Below are 23669 nucleotides of genomic sequence, written 5' to 3'. Positions count from 1 at the left end.
TAATTAAAAATTCCATGTCTCTAAGTAAAGACTCCAAGTCACTAGAAGAGTCAAAGCTTTCATGAATAAAAGTGCAATCTGCATATTACTTTAATCCTTTAATTTCTTGAAAAAAGGGAGAAGGGTGTATGTCAAGGTTGCTCCATCAAGTGAAATGTTAACTCAGTATGTCTTAGTTTACTGTAAGTATATCTGCACCCTGCTTATATTTGGTAACAAAATATTTGATATTAATTACGAGTTATTTATTAAAATGTCCCCAAGTTCTCAGATCTTTATCTGGTAGCATTAAATAAGTCTTACATGGAAGTAGCATCTCCTTATCTTCAGACTCCACATGCATCTAACTGAGGAAAACAATTTTTTTTCGGCAAGGTTTTGTCAAGCATGAGTATCCAACAAGTAGAAACTATGCATAAAGCTTCCAGACTTGCACCTACTGTGGTTCTCCTGCCTAGCCACTGTGCCACAACAACAACAAAAAAGGAGTCTTAAAAAGTCACTTTATCATCCCTGTCCAGTAAGCATTCATCTTCTCTTCTTTTAAACAAATTATTTATAAGGTGAAGGCAAATCTCACCACATAATTCAGCAGAACTGTGATCTTCAAAGTATTGTTCTCATGCTAAAAATGCCTGACTGACTAATGTTAACTAGCAGACTTTAAGCTTTTTTCCAATTACTTTTTCACATATAACTGAGTTCTACAAGGTTCTTCTAGTGCATGTTTTCAAAAAATCGTAAGTCCCCCTCCCCTTTTTATTTTATAAACAAAATTAGTGGATAGTAAATTCCTCCTTTAAAACAAAGAATCGAAACTCTTAAACATATTTTTTTCTTCTAGGACACAAAGGAGAAGTCAACAAATTCATGCCATTATGACACAAATGTATTTTCCCTCATTTTCATAATTTAAATGCTTTAGAGATACACAACGGCACTGCAGTATTTAAAATATATCTTTCCCATCTAGTTTACCAACTCTTGCCTCATGCATATAACAGTGTCCATTCTCCCTAACAGATCATCTAGTTTTACTTTTCAGTGTTTCACATTGATGTGGGGCTTCTTGGTTCTCAATTTACAGCCATTTGGCAGAAATTATTTTTCTTAAGGCCAGGGTGCTAGGTTCTTGGTGACTGCTGTGTCTGACACTATACCCCTGCTTCTACTATCAGATTCACAATTCTTTTGAGGTCCAGGTTAGCTGTGAAATTTGGAGTCTCAATTTTTGCTTTGTTCTTATCCAAGTGGGACACAGACCAAAATATATTTAAGCCATCTAAATCATACAGTAGGTTTGTACCTCAAAGAAAATTATAACATTTTGAATGCTTTTAAATTTTTCCATTATTCCTAGAGTTACTTATTGGTGCCACGACTGGAAGCCATTCCACATTACCTAGTTACAGAAGACTACACTGACCCTTTCTGATCTTTCAATTTTGCAGACTTATGGTATTAGTGAAGCAAAGTTCCTTCTCTTTAATACTACGCTTAATTTCTTTATTTTAGTTCAAATCAGTAAAGCAAATATCTTCATATTAACTTACAACAGAACAAAATTAAATTTGAATCCAGGTTTCTGTGACAATTACGAGTGTGATACAAGACTAAAAAAATAATTATTTTGTACCTATTCTATTTTTTGTCTTAGAAAAATATCTTTTCACTAAGAGAAATAACGGAATTCTGTTAGAATAAGAAACAAACGTAAAATCTTTTCTCTTCCATATGTATAAAAAAAGAAAGAAGTCACCTAAACTGTCTACACAACATAAATGACAGTATCTGAACTAGTCATTTTGGGCACTTTTTGAAGTCAGTGGACAAAACCAGGCATTTACAGGGCATGATTCATCTCCTTTCAATGTATGTCCCTGAAAAGGTTGCACGAATTTTGTTCTGAATGTGCCAACTTCTCTCCACACACATAGCCTAGATGAAGATAAGCTAACAAGACTGCTATGCATTGCAAATATCAACTAGGTGCAGTGATGAGTGACAAGAGTCACAAGAAAATCTACTGCAATATTAGGAAGAAATTCAAAAGAGAAATAAAAATATATAAAGCAGGTTCATAGAAGGGTAAAATATACTAACTTGATTACGCTTTCTTTGCTCTTGCATGGCTTCCTGAACAGCCTGGGCAATCTTCTCTTTATGTCTGTCACGTTCTTCTTCCCACATTTTTCTTTCTTCAGCATGAATCTTCTCCATATTCCTTCTCTCCTCCTCTACGGCTTTCAGAACAGCCTCTTGCACTACTTCTTTCTCAGCCTTTGAAACAAATCAACCACAAATAAAGTATCAAAATACCTAACATGGGTTCCTAAATCATATATATTACTTCTAATGAGATCTATGAGCTGACAAGGTATGGGATGTGAATATTTTCACTTCTGAACTATGAACTTAAATTTATCTTAAGGTGCTACCAAGCAGGTATTATCATTGGACAATGACTTTGTAGTTAGAGAAAGAAAATGCAAGTTACAAGCGCGGATCTTAAATTCTTACCTACTGAAAACACAATATATCATAACTTGTTTACTTAATGCCAACATTAAACATGCAGTAGAAGTCATGTAAGAGCAGGGCTGACTACACTGCTTGGTATTTCCATATATGAGTTTATTTGCAGCCCAAAAACAGTCTGAGCACTTTCCATGGCAAAGTAGCCAACACATACTTACATATGTGCATCTTTCCTCCCAAAGCTCCTTAGCTATGTATTCTACAAGAAGTACTTTTCCAACTTTTTTCCCCATTGTTTATATTCAGTCATTACATTATATCATCAGAAGACACACACTGAATTTGAAGTGACAAGGACAATTCTACACATGCCAAGCCACACAAATTGATTTCTCAGCAAGACAATCATTGCATATCTACAAATAAATAATGGTAGGCTGAAGTTCAAAACAAACAAACTTGGCTGACAAGTCACACCCACACTTGCCTCAGTTTTAATAACCGTACAGGTCATTCCAGTGCCCTTTGGGTGTGATTACAGGACTGGTCAAGTAAAGTTATAAATAGCAAAAAATACTGGATTCCCCGAATATGTACATCCATAAGTAAAGTTGTTTCTTGCAATTCACTGGGACTTATTTTTTTATTTAGACATTTATAAAATCTAATAAAAATGTAAACTAAAAATTGCTCTATTAAATGAAGATATTTTATGATATACACATTTTTCTCTAGACACCAATCACATAACAGATGTTTCTTATATTACTGAGTGTTATGCAGACAGATGCTCAACTAGTGTGCATGTACACATACAAAAATACACAAGAAATGATAATATGCCAACTGTGCTAGGTAACTTGCATCACTAGATTTCCCAGACCATTACATCCAACTGAATTTTAACACTGAGTTCTACATCAGTATTCGAAATGAAAGATAGCTTAGCATTTACAAATTAGTGTCATTATTGAGTGCAGAAAATAGACAGAAGAAATAACACTTTTAAAAGTTGATACTTTTGGTCAAACATCAACTTAAATGAAATAAAGAAAACCTGATAAAATGTCCAAATTTTTGTACAATTTGTAAAATAGTTCTGTCCTCGTGGAAAATGACCATATTTAACAAAGGTTAAATAAGATACAATGCTAATTGTCTTATTAAGATCATCAGTTGACTGTACTACTCAGCTCTCCAAATCAAGATGTACGAAACCAAATATTTAGGTAACGCCATAAATTGAGCTGCATTATTGAGGCTTTTTTATTATAAACTAATTCCGAGGCTTAGATACAATTTACATAGACCATCTGTACTAAGACATAGGATATAGAAGATATATTCATAATTTATAGTATCAGCTTCTTTTAAACACACATCAGAACACAGTGTTTGACAAATTCGTTATGAAATGAGTTCCTGAACTTGGGATTTGTAATAACACACATGTAATCCACATTGCATGTCTAGTACTTATCAAGAGATACCTTTGCAAGAGCTGCCACAGCCTCCTTACTTCTTTGTCTTTCTTCATCCAAACATTTGTCAAGCACTTCCTGTGAATGTTATGAAAAATTAAACTGCAGTATACAATAGGGGAGTGGCTAAATATAATTTCAAATGGTCAAGGTGCTTGAGAAAGCTTCCTCTTCCTGTCAATAACTGTGACAGGATGATTCCCAGTGAATTCCATGGTGGAGATGAGACCCCTTTTCTTTCAGTAAATAAAAGCAATACCTTGTGTTTTTGTGACTGCTGCATCAAAGCTTCCTCTATCTTTTCTGATAGCACTTCCTTTTCTGCTTCCAAAATGTTGAGAAGTCGCTGGTGCTATTGGAGAAAGCATTCATATTATTGTAACCACAGTAAAACAGACAAAAATAACTCATCCAATACATTCAGGTTTGACAGCTGCTTACAAATGACTTAAAATGTATACTGAATCAAGTGACATACAATTTTAATTGATTTCACATCAGGAAAAAGAATTCCAATAGTAAGAAATGTTTAGCTTCCTGATTATTTAATATTTCCTCTCAGTCTGAAGAGAATTAGGAAAGAAGTTGGTCAAAAAAAATCGCTACATAAAAGCAACAATTATAAAAATTATGAAGATGGTCTAACCAACAAGACACTTTAAACATTTCATTTAAACAGCTGCAAAATTTAAATTATGCTTCTGCTACCTCTCAGTTATACATACAAGTGGCAGAAGGCAAATGTAGTTTTTTCAATCATTTGTGATACCATGAATATGAAACCTAGGAAACGAGAGCAAAAGAGAATGCTGCTTTCTTCTGTTTCTCTTGTAATCCAAAACATTTTTTCAGGAGCAAGTAAAATGACCAGATAGTCTATATCTAGACATATACTCTGTCACTGTTCTTAATCACAACCCATTTATCTGTTTTTCGCTAAACCAAGTAATGCATTTGAAAGATGTGAATTTTGCCTGGAATAGCTAAGCTGTTTTCCAAAACTAAAAATTATTACTGGAAATTACTGATGTTCAATATTTGTTATGAAATAATTGCTAGTAAGTCAGTACACTTTTTTACATGCTATTAAGAGGTGATATACTATAACCTTAAAGTATATTACCAATACATAATAATATTTTACAAGATCACCAAAAGGAAAGCATAACAGCACAGTTTTTATTAATAGAAGTGTATATAATGAACATAATTTTTACGCAAACATTTAAGCAGGCAAATACCCCTTTCACCGGCATTTCTAAGAAACAGTCATTTCTATTTCATGAATTTTATGCTTTAATTATAAGTGCCTCTAATGGCAGTTAGAAATACATTACCGAATTGCAATACTATGTTCTAAAAAATTTTTTTTTCATTTGAAGAATAGAATAGAAAACTTCTAGACTGCTTCATAAAATAAAACATCTATCTGCCCTTCCAGGATAAACACGTAAAGAGGCATTTCCTTGTGAATTTACTTAAAATAGGTCTGAATGTAGCAGACATATTCTAATGGAAAACACCTGTGGAAGGAGTGGTGAAATTCACATCATGGTTATACTTAATGATGTGTAACTTACTTTTCTTATGGACTTCATATTTTCAGACATTAGCTTTAACTACCAGAACACGTATAGAAATTATTTTTTCCCAGTAACTCAAAGGTGAAACAATAAATAGACCTAAGTTAAATGATGCCCATGACTCTTCATTGACTGACTGCACAGACTACAAACCTGTTATTTCACTTTTATTTGAAAAAATGACACAACAATACAAACACACACAAATACTTCATCAGACACAAACCGAAGTTTACTAACATAAAGTACCTGAAGTGGGCCTACAAGAAAGCTGGGGAGGGACTGTTGACAAAGATTTGTAATGATAAGACCAGGGGCAATGTCTATAAACTGGAGAGGGGCAGATTTACTCTGGACATGAGGAAATTCTTCATGATGGGAGTGGCGAGGCACTGGCACAGGTTGCCCAGGAAAGTTGTGGCTGCCCCATCCCTGGAGGTGTTCAAGGCCAGGTTGGATGGGGCCTTGGGCAGCCTGATCTAGTGGGACATGTCCCTGCCCACTGCAAAGGGGGTGGAACTAGATGGTCTTTAAGCTCCCTTCCAACAGAAACTATTCTATGATGCTGTGATAAATTAAAAGTCTGAAACTCTATTTGCTTCAGTCAAGAATCAGTGAGGGAGTTACTGAGGAGAGGTCATTAGAGAAAATCACTTCAGTCTTTAAAAAACCTACAACAGAATGGCAGTCAACTTCTTCAGCAAGATTAGAATTTCTAGTGTAAGACTTGCTGGCAATTAATGCCAGTTTGAGTCTGACCATCAGATTTCCAGGTTAGCTATGAAGACTGCATATTTAAAGCTGCTGTAACAGGCCAGCTACCAGATGTATTCTACAGTATTCACCACAGGACTACAATTCTGAGCCTTTAAGCTTCAGAACAGTTTTAGAAATTTTAGTCTATATATATGTGTAAGAATACATTCAAACCCATCCTGGAAGTCCTGAAACAATGCTGACATTTGCATTAATACAATATAGAACATGTATACATGATGAATGGAGACAAGTCTGTTCTCCCTGCAGCTTAAATAATTTCATGACTATAGCCTTCTGCATGACCCTAATCTCACTGCACAGCAGTTTACTCCTCATAAATCTGTAAGAGACCTACGATTCTAAAAAGTATCAGGACCAACATTTTTTTATCATGCAGAAACCTGAAAAGTTCTGATCTTTAATACATCTCTGAAGTGAAAATGTATCTCCTCCACTGCAAAGAGCAGCGCACAACTAAATCCAGAGATCCACTCTTTGTACAAAACATGGAAATGTCACTCCACTTGATTGTTATAGTAATGAGTTTAACAATGTCTGGACGTATCATGTCCATATAGGTGTAGCATACCAAAAAGATGGAAATATAGAAAGCGGTATAAAATAAATCAGTTTGCTGTTTCTGGAAGCAAAAAAGGAATTCTTTAAAATACAGTATTTTGCTTTTGCTTGACACTTTAACAACAAAATGGTTGTCTAATAAGCAAACAATTACCATAAAAATGAAGGCTACTGTAACTGCAATTTACAGTATGATTACCTTGATTGAGCTTAGGAAAAAATAGACATATTAGAAAATCTATACATTTAGAGTTTTATGGAATCCACAGAAATTCAGTAAGAAAATAATTGTATCTCTGTATAAAAACACAATAGTTCCTACTTTTCAAGATACTAGTGGTTACTACTTGTGAGCACATTTAAAATGCTTTCCAAATAAGAGCTAATGATATCCATCATAATTCAATGCAACTTCCTTTGCATTATATAGCATACTCATTTCCCATGGAAATGAATAATTAAATTCCAGATTCTAAGATTCCGATGAATACCTTGGCATGTCTTTTCTTATTTTAGCGTAAATGTTTATTCATACAGAATAATCCTTCCATAACTGGTTACTTTCGTATCTGAACTTCCAAAAATTTAGATATCATCACAAATGTTGCAACAGCTGTCCATACAACCCGGTAAAGCAAATTCTCTTGTACTAGCCCTAGAGAAATAGCTTGAAGAACTGTTTATTGCACTTCAGAATTTATACGTGGCCAAACAGCTTTCTTATTCAGCGAGAAAGGTACTTTAAGCTATTAGATTATGGAAATGATATGAAAAGAAATAATAACTGGAAACAGGCAAAGTAGAATAAAGTAGAATATTACTGAATATTACTGAAACAGGTCTTGAATATTACTGAATATTACTGAAACAGCTCATATTGCATAGTTAGCATACATAATAACAGAAAGGATGAAAGTTTTCATTCTCAATATATTTAATAAGCAATTTAATCATTATCAGGAACTTTTAACAAGGTACTATGCCCCACAGTAGTATTAGCCCATGAGAGAGCCATGGAATCTCCTTGATCCATCAGAGATCCACACAGAGCCATGGAATCTCCTTGAAAGCCATGCTTATTAAAATTACTATGTAGAGTAAGCTCAGCGGCATTATTAATCCCTTTTATAGAAAAGAACACACCACCTTGTCATCCAAATTCCTTTTTACACAGACCTTTCAAAAGCATACTTGAGTATCTAGGTTATGCACAATGCTTGAGCAGAAAATGTTGGAAGTTATGGATAGTAAAGTTTTCTGTGCATTCCCTCTTTTAACAGCTATCAAGGAAATTTCAACTATTTCTGCATAATGATAGCATTCTGACAGACTTTGGAAAAAAGCAGTAACGCAAAAGAAATTATTAAAGAATGTATGAATAAAATTCCAAGATGTTAGTTTAAATGCTGCTACACAGCAACCTCTGGAACTAGTCTTTAAATTAGGGAACTAGCTTTGTACCTCAGATTTAAAAATATTGCATACAACTTCTAAGTAGAAGTTATTAGGAATTGAGAATGAATTGAGAGTAGCCCTGAAGAGAAGGACTTAGGGGTGCTGGTGGATGAGAAGTTCAACATGAACTGCTAATCTGTGCTTGCAGCCCAGAAAGCCAATGGTACCCTGGACGGCATCAAAAGAAGTGTGGCCAGGTCAAGGGAGGTGATTCTGCCCCGCTACTCTGCTCTCACGTGACCTCACATGGAGTGCTCCATTTAGGTCTGGAGTCCTCGGCACAGAAGGACATGGGTCTCCTAGTGAGTCCAGAAGAGGGTCACAAAGATGATCAGAGAACTGGAATTCCTCCTATACAACGAAAGGCTGAGAGAGTTGTACTCCTTTAGCCTAGAGAAGGCTCTGCGGGGACGGCAATTATAGCACCCTTCCAGTACTTAAAGAGGTCCTACAAGAAAGCTCAGGAGGGCCCCTTTATCAGGGAGTGCAGGGATGGGATGAGGGGTGAAAGAAGGGGAGATTTAGATTGGATATTAAGAAGAAATTTTTTCCTGTGGGGATGGTTAGGCACTGGAACGGCTTGTTCAGAGAAATCATGCACGTCTTGTCTCTAGAGGTGCTCAAGACCAGGCTGGATGAGGCTTTGAGCAACCTGACCCGCTGAGGGGTGTCTCTGCCCATGGCAGGGTTTTGGAACTGGATGATCTTTAATGTCCCTTCTGACACAAACCATTCTGCGATTCTATGATTATATAGAAGCATTAGGCATATTACTTTTTAGGTATCCAGAACAACTTTGGAGTAAAGGAAGAGCATTGAGACTTAAGGCACCACTCTGAGCTATTTATACACTGAATTTTGATTCTCAAGCACTGTAGAGGCAGCTTTCCCTTAAGCTTATCTGGATGTCAGAGTTGGAGGTCTCCTGGTAATTGTAACTGTAAAGAGGATATTTCCCACGCTTCAATGACTAAACCTAAAAAAAAAAAGCTTTCAAGGAGTGATCAGCCTCCTGTAAGTACGCTAACAAAGTTCATCAGACCTAACAGTCCTGGGAAAAACAATTGTCTCTTCCAGTTTCCCTCTGGAAGTTATGATGGAGACATACATACAGAGCCTTAAGTTTGGAAAAAAGCACCTAAGCCATAGACACTGTCTTATAGTGTACATGAAATTTTTAAATGGAACTTGAAGTGAGGGTTTCCTGTATTAATCAACAATCCAAGAACCATAAAACAGGTAATAAAATTCTAAACTTGTTGGTGTTTTGAATCAAGCTGTTATTATCTAGCTGTTATTAAACAAATATACCTTACTGACTCTGCACTAAATTGCAAAACTGGAATTTGATGAAAAGTTTTGCCTACACTTTGAAAAAATAAAATAAAATAAAATAAAATAAAATAAAATAAAATAAAATAAAATAAAATAAAATAAAATAAAATATGCCCTGAACTGGAAATATGGTGAGTGAATCTGTGTGAGACCAAAATCAACCCAGTGAAAGCTCTACTTTAGTGCAAAAAGAAAGTTTTCAGCCACTTTACGTTTGCCAGGCTGCCCATTCACATTGTGCATGTTACCTATACGGCACAGTAGACTATAGAACACTATGCAGAGATACTCAGCCAGATAAAAAAAACCTTTAGTTTAGGTACAACAAATAGTATTCCTCTTTAATGTACCACTTTGTCTGAACTAATTTGGATAGACCAAGAACCTTACCTAGCCCTCTTTCTGACGAGCTATAATTTACTTCTTTTTACTCCTTAGACAGGGAGCAGAGAGTTAAGACGTGCAACAATTCTGAAGACGAAGTAGTGGGACATGATGGCACAATGAAACACAAGAAAGTGTTTTCCAATAAAAGAAAAAAATCCAACTTTTCTAAAAAATGGTATTCCAGAGAGAAATACTAGTACTTCTACCCTACTCTCTGGAAAATAGCAAGAGAGGGTCAAAGAAGGAAAATCAACTTAAAACAAAAGGCATTCAAAAATAGGTTATAATGTTTTCCTCCCTGCAAGAAATTCTCTAGGCAATGGTTCCAAATGAAAATTGTTTGATGTAGATTCAAATATAAATACAGAGGTCCTGTGGTTTCTCTTGATTCCTGTAAAAAAGAAATCAAAAAAATATTTCTTTTTTTCCTGGAATGTGAGTCACAGAAGACATTGTAAACAGATTTAATCACAACAACAACTAGTCAGTCTTTTTTATTATTTTATCATGGCATTTTTTATTCAGGTAAGCATCTTTTGAAGGATTACAAAGTATACATTATAATAATTCATGGAGTGAATGAAATGATGCAGGGTTTGAGCTATTTTACAGCTGGAACACTGTATTAAAGCTACTATTAACTAATTCTAATTTAGTAAATTATATTTCCTTGTATATTCCTATTAATCCTAAACTGCAAATTTAAAGAAAAATTGAAAACAAGGCACCTTGCATGAACTGAAAGACTTTTTAAAAATACAGATATTTTCTTCCTCTATCCTGTACTGTTTTGTTTAAAACGAAATGAGTAGAGGATTTCATCCACAGATGAGAATGCATTTCTTTTGCTATAACTAAAAGGCATCCAATATATGGTTCTGCAGATTGATTCCTTTACAATATTGGTAAATCATCACTCACAGATCACCCAATCCAACACTGGTAAATTTATTTTGCTAATTATGAGAAAGTAGTCAGTTAGATAATAATTCAAAAAGAAGCCAGAAAACAACATCACAGAAAGACACAAGTTAATATGAATAGCCTGATACTAAGTAGAAGTAAAAAAGCTTGTATTATTTGTAGTATCACTGTGACAAAATAACGGTATTTCAAACTTTCACAGATCTTTCATGTGAGGAAACAATTTTCACATAATAATGAAATGACACTTGGAACATTCTAATGGCATCATTCTGAAAAAAAACCAACATACTAAAACATACGCATCACTAATCCTCAGTGAAGGACCAGGAACAAAAATCTTATTAATTTTTTAATCTAATGAAACTGCATCGTAGTCCGCAGTTTATCAGAAAAAACACAGGCATAAGGCTTAATCTCTCATATGCAGTTCTTTGGTTTCTTGTAACTTTTCTTTCTTCATTACATATCAATATAGAACAATTCCTGTTCCTTGAGATTTGGGAAAAATCATCTTCAGAAATATTCAGTATATGTTTCAGTACTTCGTTCATTGACAGGAATAATAAACCCCTGAATTGGGTTTTTTCAGGAATTCACTGTTTCAAATTTGTTCCTCTAACAGAATTTTTAACTCAGTATTTTTAACCAGTTCTATTTTTATTTCTGTCTCTCCTGAAGTACCCTAAGAGTAGGAAGAAACGATATAGGGCGGGGGAAACATCTTTGTGAGAGGGAGATGACATAACAAAAACACACAGTTGCAGCATCATGGTTCTGTAATGCTATCAAAATGTCCATTTCAATATCCTATTCAAAATATTATCTTGAGGAAAAAGGTAGCCTTATTAAAACACTAATAATAGTTTTCTGCTCCAGTAGAAAGGCTAGCTATATTTAACAGCATATTCTGTTACACTGCACCTCTTCTTCACCACTGCTAAACTATGCTTAAGTCAAATGACAAGATCTGGTAATCGTAACTGGTTTCTTAGACTGTCCTCACTATCTGTGGCATCTGAGTGTTTGGCAGTGCAAGGTGGAAAATCTGTCTGAAGAATTCCAACATCTGTTACATATTTCCACTTCCTCAAATTATAACTTATTACTGCATGGTTGAACTGTATCTTTTGCCAGTTTGAGGTCCAAATGGCTAACAAGGCAGCAAGATTTTTTTTAAGAGAAAGCTCAAGAATCAGCAAAACATTATTAAACCAGAAAAGTTAAAACAATGAAAACACAGAAAAAATTATAATAGTAATAAAATAACTAAGCATATACTTAGGGTTCCATTCAGCAGCACACAGACAGTATGTAAACTGTATAACTTGAGGCACATCAGAGGCTGAAATTGAGCTTAAAACTTTTTGCTACGTATGTATTTCACTATTTTTATAAGTAAAGTAGGAAGCTATACAAAGTCATCTAATAATGAAAACATTTTCCTCAGAAAGCATAGATTGTAATATAGACTATTAAAAATGCTACAAACTTCCAAGATCCTAAGGATAAAGAGATAAGGAAGTTCAGTAAAAATATGAAGGAAAAAAATATATTAATCAGCCCTTCTGTTCTTGTGATTTAACCCCTCTCGCAGCCTGTATTTCTCACAGAATTGCTCCGTCTGTCAGGAAAAATAACTCCTAAAATATGAGCATTATAAACAGCAAAATGTTCAGTAATGGAAGATAGCAAAACAGAGGGGAAAAACATTTTTCAACAATACCTGACAGAAAAAATAATTGAGGAGAAAAATCATTCTATATTACTTAGTTGCTCAATGTTGACAAGAGTTAATTATTTACATTCACAAGAAATAATGAAGCTTTAAAGGAAACTTGTTAATATAAGAAAAAGGCAGAAAACAAAAATCACACTATAGAGCTATGTTCAAGTGGAACTTGACAAATTCAAGGAACCAAATGCAATCTCCAAACAGGATTTTTGATTGGCAGTCTGAAAGTATCGTGGCTGAATTTACAGTGCAAAAATCATCTTCTAACTAGGTTGTGATAGCTGGCAGATTCAAATGAAGCTACAAGACTCTGTTGAGGATTCACATTTTTCAAAAAAACAGATATGCCTATTTAGATCTCAGCAATGTAACACTTCCTTTGGGAGGTAAATACTAAGCAATACTGTGTACAAAGTCAACACATACAAACCCAGAACACTAAGCAAGGATAAATCAAACTTTTTCAGGATTTGAGGAAAAACAAACAAGCAAACAAAAGGCTTCCAAGAACAGGAAAACCTGATTCTTGATCTTTTTACTCTAATTCTCTCTAGATAAGCAGAAATGAAGGAGGTATTATTTACAAAATAAGGAACTACCAGGGAATAAAGAAGACCTGAGAAAGTCTAGTTTCACTCTTGGCAAAAGGGTGGTAGGCTTGAAAAGACACCTCTAGATGAACTATCTTTAGGTGGAAAGTGACTTAGGTAAAAACATAATGGGAATGACTCACAGGAATCATGCCTTTTTGGAGGGAGGGAATGTATAAACAATTATTTCCACAACAGCAAACTGAGACGTTTCTGAGAACTGAAAGGAAATTCCCAAAGAAAAGGACATTGATAATACTCTCAAGAATTTCCAAACCTATTGGATTAATGAACCAGAAATGTTACATCCTCCACAGTCTTCATTTTTCAGACAGCATGCAAGTCTTCAGGATTATTCAAGTATACACTACTCTCATTGAAAAACTGGCTAACATCTGCTAAAAATGTAAATATTCAAAATGCTCTAAGAATCTAGTTTGAATATGCTCCGTTCAAGATCAAACATTAACAGATTTCACTATTACTACCATTAGATTGGAAAAACATAGAATCTCTTTTGCTTACAAGAGGAGAAAAAATAAATAATCAAAGTTCATAAAATAAGCATTATTATATAAACATGCTGCACATTATGAGTAGATACAAAAACAAGATTTGAAAAAAATGGAAAACTGTACTTCCTGACTGTAGAACTAAGTTGCTGAATGAAATAAACATTTTCTCTGGCATACAAACAATCACTTGCTATGCAAGACAAGTACTTTTTACAGTTGACATTTTAGGAATTGTCGGGGGACTTACTGGGACTCCTCACATAAGGCTACGCAAAACACATCAAAAGGCATCATCCAAATACTGAAGAGGGAAAGCAGCTCATTACTATCATCACACTACTTTTCTGCTTGTCTACAAGCTGTTCTTGGAATCATCATACATTTAAAAAAATGGAGTTCTAGCAAATGGAACTTCTATCCTGACACACCTTCCAGCAACTTGTTTGCAAACTGAAGCTAAACCAGCACATTTCTAAAGAAGCACGCAAGAGTTCATCCACCATGCAAAAGATTTTGAACTACTATTTATCATACAAATGACAGCCATCATCATGCTAATGTAGAGTGGAAAAAGAATTAAGGACACAGGGTTAATTCCAACCTATGTTAAATGTTGTTGCATCTGCACTGCAAAATTTGTTTCATAGCTTCACAGAAAATCATCACCAAAAATATCAACATGCAGATGTCCAGAGAAAACATTTAACTGAGTTCTTTCCTTTTTCTGTGATGCTTCCTGTACTGTTCTGTCTCAGCAACTGCACTAGGAGCTCCTTTGGCTTCTTAAACCATGGAAAAAATTTCAGCATAATACACTCTATACAAAGCAAAACTGCAGGCCATACAACCCTAAGGCACATCCTTAAGGGTTTACTGAGTAGAAGAAAAGATGAGCAACCCAGGAAAGGAAGATGCATACAACTGAACTACAGAATTAAAGACTTCTATTCCTGTCTGTCTGTATTCTTCTTTTGTATTAATTGAAATGGAAAATATATAGACTAATGTAATTAAAGACCACAGCAAAATATACACCCCTTAATTACATCCAGGCATGAAAACACTACACACAAAATCCAGTTGTATCTCTTTGATTGATACTGTTTCCTCGGGAAGACATAGAGAAAAAGAAGAATATTCTCATGTCATAATTTAAAAATAGAAATGTGTGATCTGAGCCTCACTTCACATACACTTTAATCCCTCTCCAGCTGAGAATGCCCGTTTCACACTGTTTTGAAGACAGTGAGGAAGCAGACCATCAAAGCAAGGAACAGAGGGAAAATGCTTTCTCACAAATGAGGTAATTTGCTGCAGGTACTTAAGATTTCATTTTACTTTAATACAGAGATCGTTGAAAACAGGTCATTCCTTTTACGTTATCACGCTTATGGTCTAGCAATCTTAATGATAAAAGATTGCTCCATAAAATATCCTAGCCCTAAATAGTAAATACTTCCAAATAATAGATACCTAGTGCTCCATCTTTTTTATGGTGCGATCTATGGTCTGTGCTTTTTAAAGTTATCAGTCTCTGTGTCTTCTTTATATTCAGAAGAAATATCTACTTTGATGTTTGAACAGGCTACTTCTATCCAAACACTGGAAAACAAGGAAAGCTGAAAGACATTCTGTTCCACATATTGAAATATGTAACAGCAGAATATTGCCAGTGATACTTGCCTCTCCTAGCATTCAGCTCAGGGAACTGCTTAGTTACAAATCTCAGTGATGAAACAGTACTTCTCAATGATATACATTTAATGAACTTGAAATACAAATATAAAAAATTGCCACACTTTCCTGTTAAAAAGGTCAGAGTGGTGCCGTAAGTCCCAATGGTTCTCTTTACTCCAATGTTGTTCTGGATATATCAAGAAAAGTAATGTGCCTAGTGCTTCCATATAATAATAGATTCACAGAATGGTTTGGATTGGAAGAAACCTTAAAGATCATCCAGCTCCAGCCACTGTGCCATCGGCAGAGACATCCCCCAGTGGATCAGGTTGCTCAAAGCCTCGTTCAACCTGGTCTTGAGCACCTCCGGGGATGGAGCATCCACAACTTCCTTGGGCAACCTCTGATCATCTTTGTGACCCTTCTCTGGACTCACTCTAACTGATCTATGTTCTTTCTATATTCTGCAGTACTCCAAGTGAGGTCTCATGAGAGCAGAGTCAACTCACTTGACCTGCTTTTGATCAGACTTCTTTTGATGCAGCCCAGGTTGTGGTTGGCTTTCTGGCCTGCATGCGTACACCGCGGGCTCACGCTGAGCTTCTCATCCACCAGCACCTCCAAGTCCTTCTCTCCAGGGCTACTCTCAATCCATTCTCCATCTGGCCTGTATTTGTGCTCAGAATTGCCCCAACCCAGGTGCAGGACCTTGCGCTTGGCCTTGTTGAACTTCACGAGGTTAGCACAGGCCCACCTCTCAAGTCTGTCACGGTCCCTCTGGACAGCAGTAATTTGTCAGTAATCTCAGAGAGATAAATTTTCCTGTCAGATGTCTCGTTTGGTTTAGGGTTTCGTTTGAATTTTGTTTTTAAAATTCATACATCACCAGGTAAATATTATTCTACCCCACATGGCATCTCACTTCTAACACTCACTGATACCTGACTACACTGAAGCACTTTTATTAACTTGTTATGTGTCTCCATATTCTGAGTAATAAACATTTCTATTAAAACGTTTGTTTATCATAGTTTCAGAAATTATTTTCATACAGCACACTAATTAAAACATAGGATCAAAGTCAGTGTTCAGTTTCAGGAGGCAACATTGAATATGTCTCAGAAAAACATTAGGATGAAATTTGTGATTTTCCAACTCGTAATACACTGACGTGTGTTTTTCTCTGATAACCGCAAGTGCTGGTAATGGACAACTGACATGCATTTCATTCCTAAATATTCAGTATATGATGTGACTGATTCCTGGCACAGAGAAGAAGAGTTGTCATTGTCCTGTTCGTTGTTAAAGCTCATCCTTCAAGGGTTTGTTTCAAAAGCAATGGATAGTGATAACAATTAATACAGAGGGACACTTCACTAAGAGGCAGTTCAGTACAGTCTATCAAAGAGTATATTGAACTACAAGAAGATGAAACTAAACTAGAAAACAGACCAGAACTCTCTTACTTTAGGATCAGTGGGGAAGGCATCTGTCAGAAGAGCCAGAATAGAAAATGGCTCAGAATTTTACTTTGGAGAAGTTTCTGTAATTTTATCAATGTCCTAAACCACAGACCTATGGAGTTAGATCTAGAAGAGTACGATGAAAAGATAGCTGACAGACCTGAAATAAGATACAGAACTGTCAATGGGCAGATGGTGCCCTCCTGTAGATGACGATGATGTTACCTATAGATTGCCAGTATGCTGCAAAACCTCACGTGTAACTATTGAAGATTAATTGCAGCAGAAATTTGTCCAACAGAAAACTGAGTTAGAACCACAGAACTAGGCCTTTCACATCTTCCCCTGTCCTGGAAGACACAGCCTTGTACACTGACTGTATTAGCAGTATGGTACCTCTCTAGACAAACTTTTAACATTTACCTCCATCACAGGCACAACACCCTGATAAAATACATCTTCAAAATCAGAACCTTAAATAAGCTGTAACCATAGGTTAAAACAAGCAGAGAAAAACAGCCTTTCCTCCTTCTCGAAGAGACATTTTGCAGGAGGGATATGGGAATTGAGGGGAAAATGGGATTAGTAAAGGAATTATTAGATGAGATAATCTTGCTTTTGTGGAACTGGAAATAAAAATGCAGAAAGTGTAGAAGAAATGGCTAATGAGGACAAAAAAATACATAGGCTGATAAAGTTGTATGGGGGCTTAGAAGTTTGAAGGCAAAATACTGCTTGTAAGGCATGAGTATTAGAAGGGCTTGTGCACAGAAGATATTTGCATATTTGCATTGTGTGATTACTGCTGCACCAAAAAAAAATTAGTTACAGTGTTATAGATACTCAGAACTATCCATGTAAAGGTGGATATGGATGTACAATCCGATAACATAGAATATTTATCAACTTGATGTATAATCATCAGGAATCATTTCAGCAATCTTCACCGTTAGTACAAAAAAAAAACCCCAGACCCATTTGAACAAAAACAAATGTTAAAAATAACATCAAAGCATACATTTAAGAATAAATATATTCAAAAAAGAGTGAAAACATAATGCATATTTCCTTTTTTTTAACTGCAATAGTTCTACAATAAGCACTCTCACTTGTTGTCTTGATTAGGCCTCAAAATTCCAGTTTTACATTACAAATAAAGGTGGTAAAACTTGATTGAGTTGAATGACAAATGACTTGGAATATCGCAAACAAAATGTAACCCTTCTCTGGCATGCAAAAGGAGTGTTGAATTGCATTAAGTGTACACATCATTTGAATTGGGCATTATGTCATGTCACAAGTACTCTCCTGTCCTACAACTATGTCCCTTACATTGTTGGGTTCTCCCCAGGTACATCTGAACCTCTTGAATATGTTTTCATATTTCTTTCCACGCCTTTTGGTTTGCGATGTAAATGTAACATATCACAGGCATAATATCTTCGCTCAATCTGTAAATACAGTCCAAAAATATCTTTCTACAATGCTTCTAGATTTCATGAGATTAGCTTCTTTTTAATATTCAGAAAATGATACCAAGTCAGTAAACAATATGTTCATTTCAGAAACACAAAACACTTTATTCAAATCCATATTTACTTGCTTTTTAGGCAGAGCTTTATGTTAAGCATTAAATAACTGTGCAATAAATGCCTCATTCACGATGGAATTGATTTCTCCAAACTATTACATCTTTCCTTTACACTGTTTACGGAGATACTTACCTATCTAATACATGTTTGCATGAAGTGTTATTTGATAAGGTCAGAACCGTGAAATGGTCATATAAAATACTGTAAATAGTAGAATACATCCAAGTGGACTTTTCATGTATTTATGTGTAACATACCGCAAGAAAATTTAGAAAACAAATTATTATCCTTCATATTTTTAGTAGAACTGTTGCTAAAAATACTTAAAAGGTAACTGTTAATACTGTTAATTGAAAACAACTTCAGGCTGGTATTAGCAAGTTCACTTTTCTCTTTAAACTTACACACTAACATTCATTACTATTTTGATTCAAGAAATGTACATAAGTCAAACTAAGGTATTTTCAACAACCAACCAGGTTTACACTGTTCATTCTTCAGTAATTGGTGTAGTTCCAAATACTTGCTGTGCAGTGTGCTTTTACTTGTCATGTTAAATGAGCCAGTATATGCCTATTTATGTATATATGTTTCTGTACATTACCTAATCCTTTCTAGTTAGTTTTTTTTATTTTTTATGTAAGATATCTGTGAAATAAAAATAGGCTTGGAAACAGATGTTTGTGTCTACCATCGAAGAAGCATCAAAAAACTTGGACCAAAATTTGTGCAAATCCCATACAATCAAATCCCGCATTTAACTCATAACTTTGAAATAACTGCATGCTTTCTCAAAGAATACAGAGAATGGCAGCTGTTAAAGGTGTAAGTATTTATTCGCTCTGAGACTTTTCTCAGTGCCACACTCTTTGTGAATCTTTTCTATGCATTTTAAATGCTATAAAACATCTTTGATCTCAACAGATGAGGAGTCATTATCTATTTTGCATTTTTAAATATTTGTGTTTACTGCCATGCTGAGGACATAAGATGAAAATGATTTTCTTTGGTGATCATATATTCTTTCAAACAGAAAAGAATTGAAACTAAAAGAAAATGATGAAAATTTCTGTATGTGCACACCCATACCTGAGCATTAAGAAGTTCTTCACATTTGTGAGAATGTTTTTCAATTGCTAGTATATACTGTTTTTCAATAGCTGCTTCTTGCTGTTGAACTGTAGATTGTAGCAGCGTCTGCAAAAAGAAAGCACAGAATATTCAACAAAGGCATAACTGGGATGTTTACTGGTAAATGCAGATCTACTAATACTTGCGTATAACCAGAATGTGGAATGCTGTTATAAATTTGGAATGTGCAGCTATTAAAGTACCTTTTTGTGTAACACTACCTTGTTTTCAGTCAGGAATAAAATTTTTGGATCTCAGATTTCTTATACACAGAGTGCTTAAAAGAGAGAAGCACACCGAAGATAGAGAGGGAGAGTATTTCTGTCAAATATACTCAGTTTAGTGGGACCACACAAGAAGAGACGCATATGAAGCTGCTGAAAAAAAAAAAAAAAAAAAAAAAAAAAAAAAGCCAGACATATTTCCCTGGCTGACAAAACTCCACATCCTCTCGGCACAGTGTAAGATCCCATGGGCCAAGCATGATCTTCACAACCACAAGGCAAGTAAAAGCAGATGGAAACTCTGAGTAATTTCAAACATAAAAGAAAGCCCCCCCAGGAAGTTCACACTCAAATGTGAAGCAGTGGAAGTCAAAGTGTGTAAAGTCAAAGGCAGTAATAGAAAGATGATAAAATTAGGAACTCTGGCTTGGAGCACGTGTGCATGAATGCGCGTGTATTCACACACACTTGACTGAAGTCTGCACAGTTTGCAGCATCTGAATGAAAAAAGGAGAAAAAAAAAAGATATGTGAAAAACCAAATTACCATTTGAGGAATTGCACTCAGGCTTCCTTAAACAATGATCGTATTTTAACACAGGATTTACTTAACTCAAGCTATGCAAGTCTTTTTCCCTAATATTATAAAATATTTATGACACTTTCTAAATATTCATTCAGTTATTTATACACAATGTAGCAAACTAATTTTAGCTAGTAATCAATATAGTGAAGTAGTTGAAATTATTGTGTAAGTTAAAACAGACAAGTTTAATAGAAAACAGGCCTTTGGCCCCAATGCAGGCAAAGCAAAAAATGCCATCTTTCAAACAATCTTTGTTTTAGAGATGTATTTACTTCATGGAACATAACACACATTAAATACAACTTCGAACCCTTAAAAAAATCATAGAAAAACCTACTTCTGACAATTTCTGAACTACCTTTCCAAATTTTCAACTAATTAGCCTCGAGGTAAAATCAGTGTTCTTCAGTAATGCTACACTACGATAATCATTTTCAGCACAGGTCCAGGAATGTAAAAGATAAAAAAAGAGACGATTTACATATACTTTAATCCAAGTGCAAGAACACATTTACTGGTGTTTGCAGGAGATTTAGCTAGTCATAAGTTTATTGTCAAAAAAGTCAACTTCTTTCCAACTAAACTTAGTTCTTTTATTGATATAAATTCATGCAATTATAACTTCTCTATGTGAAACTTTATATGCTAAATCCTACTGTGCATTAACTACGATTGCCACATATCATTGGCAAAAATTAAGTCTGTACTTTGGGGCATGGGGGTTTTTTTTGCCTAAATTATTGTGATAAGAATTGTTTCATATAACTAACAAAATATATATTAAAAAAAAAAGAATTCTGATCTTAGGGAAAACAGAAACGGAATGGTCATTAACGCAGTGCCATTCCTCAGTTAGCTTCTTGCTCACACCAAGGGCTGGGACACTTTATACATTTTGGTTTGCCAACGTAACTGGCAATGCTTAAATTCCTTATAATTGGTATAGAGAACTTTCACCTTCCAGGAAAATAACTGTCATTCGTTGGATGGCACGTAGAAGTTGTTGAATATTTTATTATTTTCTTTAGAAAATACATAAAATTCCACAATCAAACCCAGGCCTTCCTCTTCTATCATACACACCACTAATGTAGTTTAAATAAGTGCCACAGAATTGATACTGTATTTGACTATTCCACTAGTTTACCAAGTAAGGACGCAGAGAGAAAAGCCCCCTATGTGGCACAGTATTTCAGAGATAGCTTCCATGTTGTGCCATAAAAATTCTCCAGACAAAAATTTTTATTTTCTATGGAGAGATTGAGCAAATCAGGCAGTCAAATAGGCTTTAAAATCCAGAAAAAAATATTTCTGCCAAGGGTCTAATCTTTCCAAGTCACTTAAAAGAAGATGAAGTGTGTCACATAATACCCTGAAATAGCAATAACGCCTTATTATAAAAATAAGATTTCCCCTTTCAAAAGGAATCTGAAGATTCTCAGAACGTTATGGTTTAAAGTTACAATTACAATCAAAATAGAATGCTGAGCTCTAATTTATTTTCAAGGGTAGAATGTTTTTATTCTCATGAAAAAATTTTTAGGCTCAGGACCGATCATAATCGTCAGTACTGTTGGATAAGGCACTTCCATAAAACAGAAAGTATATTCTTCTGAAGTATGAACAGAGAAGTGTCATAGAGAATTGGCACGACTAGACAAATGCGCTTTAAATCAAGTCTTTCATTATTTTTCATTTGTCTTTGAAATCATGTTCCATAGTTAATAAATTATCAGAAACAGGACAATTTTTAAAATAAAATAAACCCAAACATGATGATTTCCATTTAACTCTAACAAGCATTTGTAGCTTAGGACACCAACACGTTCGCTGCATATATCCTACATCTGCCTGGCTCAAATTGACTAGAAAAAGTAAATGTGAACATAAAGATGTCATAAAACAATGTATTTCAAAAACTGTAAAAAAAGAAAAAAGAAAACATGGACACAAAAAATGAGGTAATTTTCTTCTTTATATGATCACAACCACCATTTAAGGTTTCTTGATGGCATAAATACAGCATAGACGCATAATATCCATCCAAAGCTTTTAAAAATTTCAAGATAATCAACTACTGAAACTACTAATTAAAGAAACTGATTTCCTAATTAACTAATTTACCTAACTAAAGCATACATTTAGCTGCTTGATGATAGGCATCTCTAATTCTTATAGTTACATTTTCCCTTCAGTAAAATGACGCTAAAAGTCTTTTGACTAACTGCCTTTCTGGGCAACTACTTATAACTGCTGAAACACCACTTTCTTCCTTAATTAATTACACAATTATCCTGAGGGGCACATGTTCCATAAATCTGTGGCCACTGAACGAATATCACGCTGGTACTCTTGAAGCAGTCTCCTTTTAATAGCTCATTGAATCATTTCAACTAATGTTACAGTGGGATATAGCCTATGGCATCTGTTGCATGAAGTCAAAGGGGAGGATTTCTATATGAATGCTCTTGGTAATTCATTTCTCTTTCTATATATTCTACAATAAAATTCATTGGCCATCCTCTACCAACAGCCTGTTTCAGGACTGCAATGGCAACAGGTGTCAGTTTTGGTGTGGTTCTGTTTTTACAGTCCTATCACATCTGTTGCCTCAGTCCACACTAGTTATAGTCATAGAGGGAGCTGAGGGTTCAGATTCTCAGGATTTCTTATCAACAAATTCATTTATCAACTAGTCCTTCCTGCTTCTTGGCCTTTTTTTTTTTTCTTCCTCAGCAGAACACACTTCACAAGCCCTAACTCCATCTGCCTTCAACAAAACTGAGCCTTAGGTCTTTACTAAAGGCAACTAAACGGTCATCTTCAGGGAGTTACTACATTTTCTTTTCCCATTCGTAATTTCCTTGGTTTTCAAATAATCTTCTGCCTCCCAACTCCTTATGTAAGTCATTGTGTCAGGGAAGAGTTAAAAGGACTGTGGTACCTTAGGTAAACAACTATTTAATGCAGTTTTCTTAAAATTCAAATACAAAGCCATGCATGAAAATAATAATGAACTGCATAGCACAGTTACGATCGTAAGAACATCATCAATTGAAGCAATGCCTTTCCACTAATCAAACAAAGTCAAAATTTACAAGGGTTATGGAGTAAATAATCAAAAGATATTAAGATATTACAAAATAAGAATAGTAACATTCTTTCTCCAACTCCTG

At 34.9% G+C, this 23669-nt stretch overlaps 1 protein-coding gene across 8 annotated transcripts in view; it reads right to left on the bottom strand.

Moving 5' to 3' along the window:
* The window catches only part of CCDC91 (coiled-coil domain containing 91), a 144130-nt gene that overhangs the window by 55759 nt on the left and 64702 nt on the right, over positions 1–23669 (bottom strand). For all 8 annotated transcript variants that reach the window (XM_054076345.1, XM_054076394.1, XM_054076404.1 and 5 more), the window contains 4 exons: positions 19643–19750; positions 4219–4311; positions 3969–4037; positions 2104–2280 (listed from right to left, as the gene is read on the bottom strand). In XM_054076345.1, coding sequence (XP_053932320.1) covers positions 2104–2280; positions 3969–4037; positions 4219–4311; positions 19643–19750 — 447 coding nt within the window. The remainder of the gene's footprint in view (positions 1–2103; positions 2281–3968; positions 4038–4218; positions 4312–19642; positions 19751–23669) is intronic.

Source organism: Cuculus canorus, chromosome 1 (genome assembly GCF_017976375.1).
Source record: "Cuculus canorus isolate bCucCan1 chromosome 1, bCucCan1.pri, whole genome shotgun sequence".
NCBI classification, from domain to species: Eukaryota; Metazoa; Chordata; class Aves; order Cuculiformes; family Cuculidae; genus Cuculus; species Cuculus canorus.
Note: the sequence above shows the minus strand (reverse complement) of the source record. Positions and strands in the feature narration are given on the sequence as shown.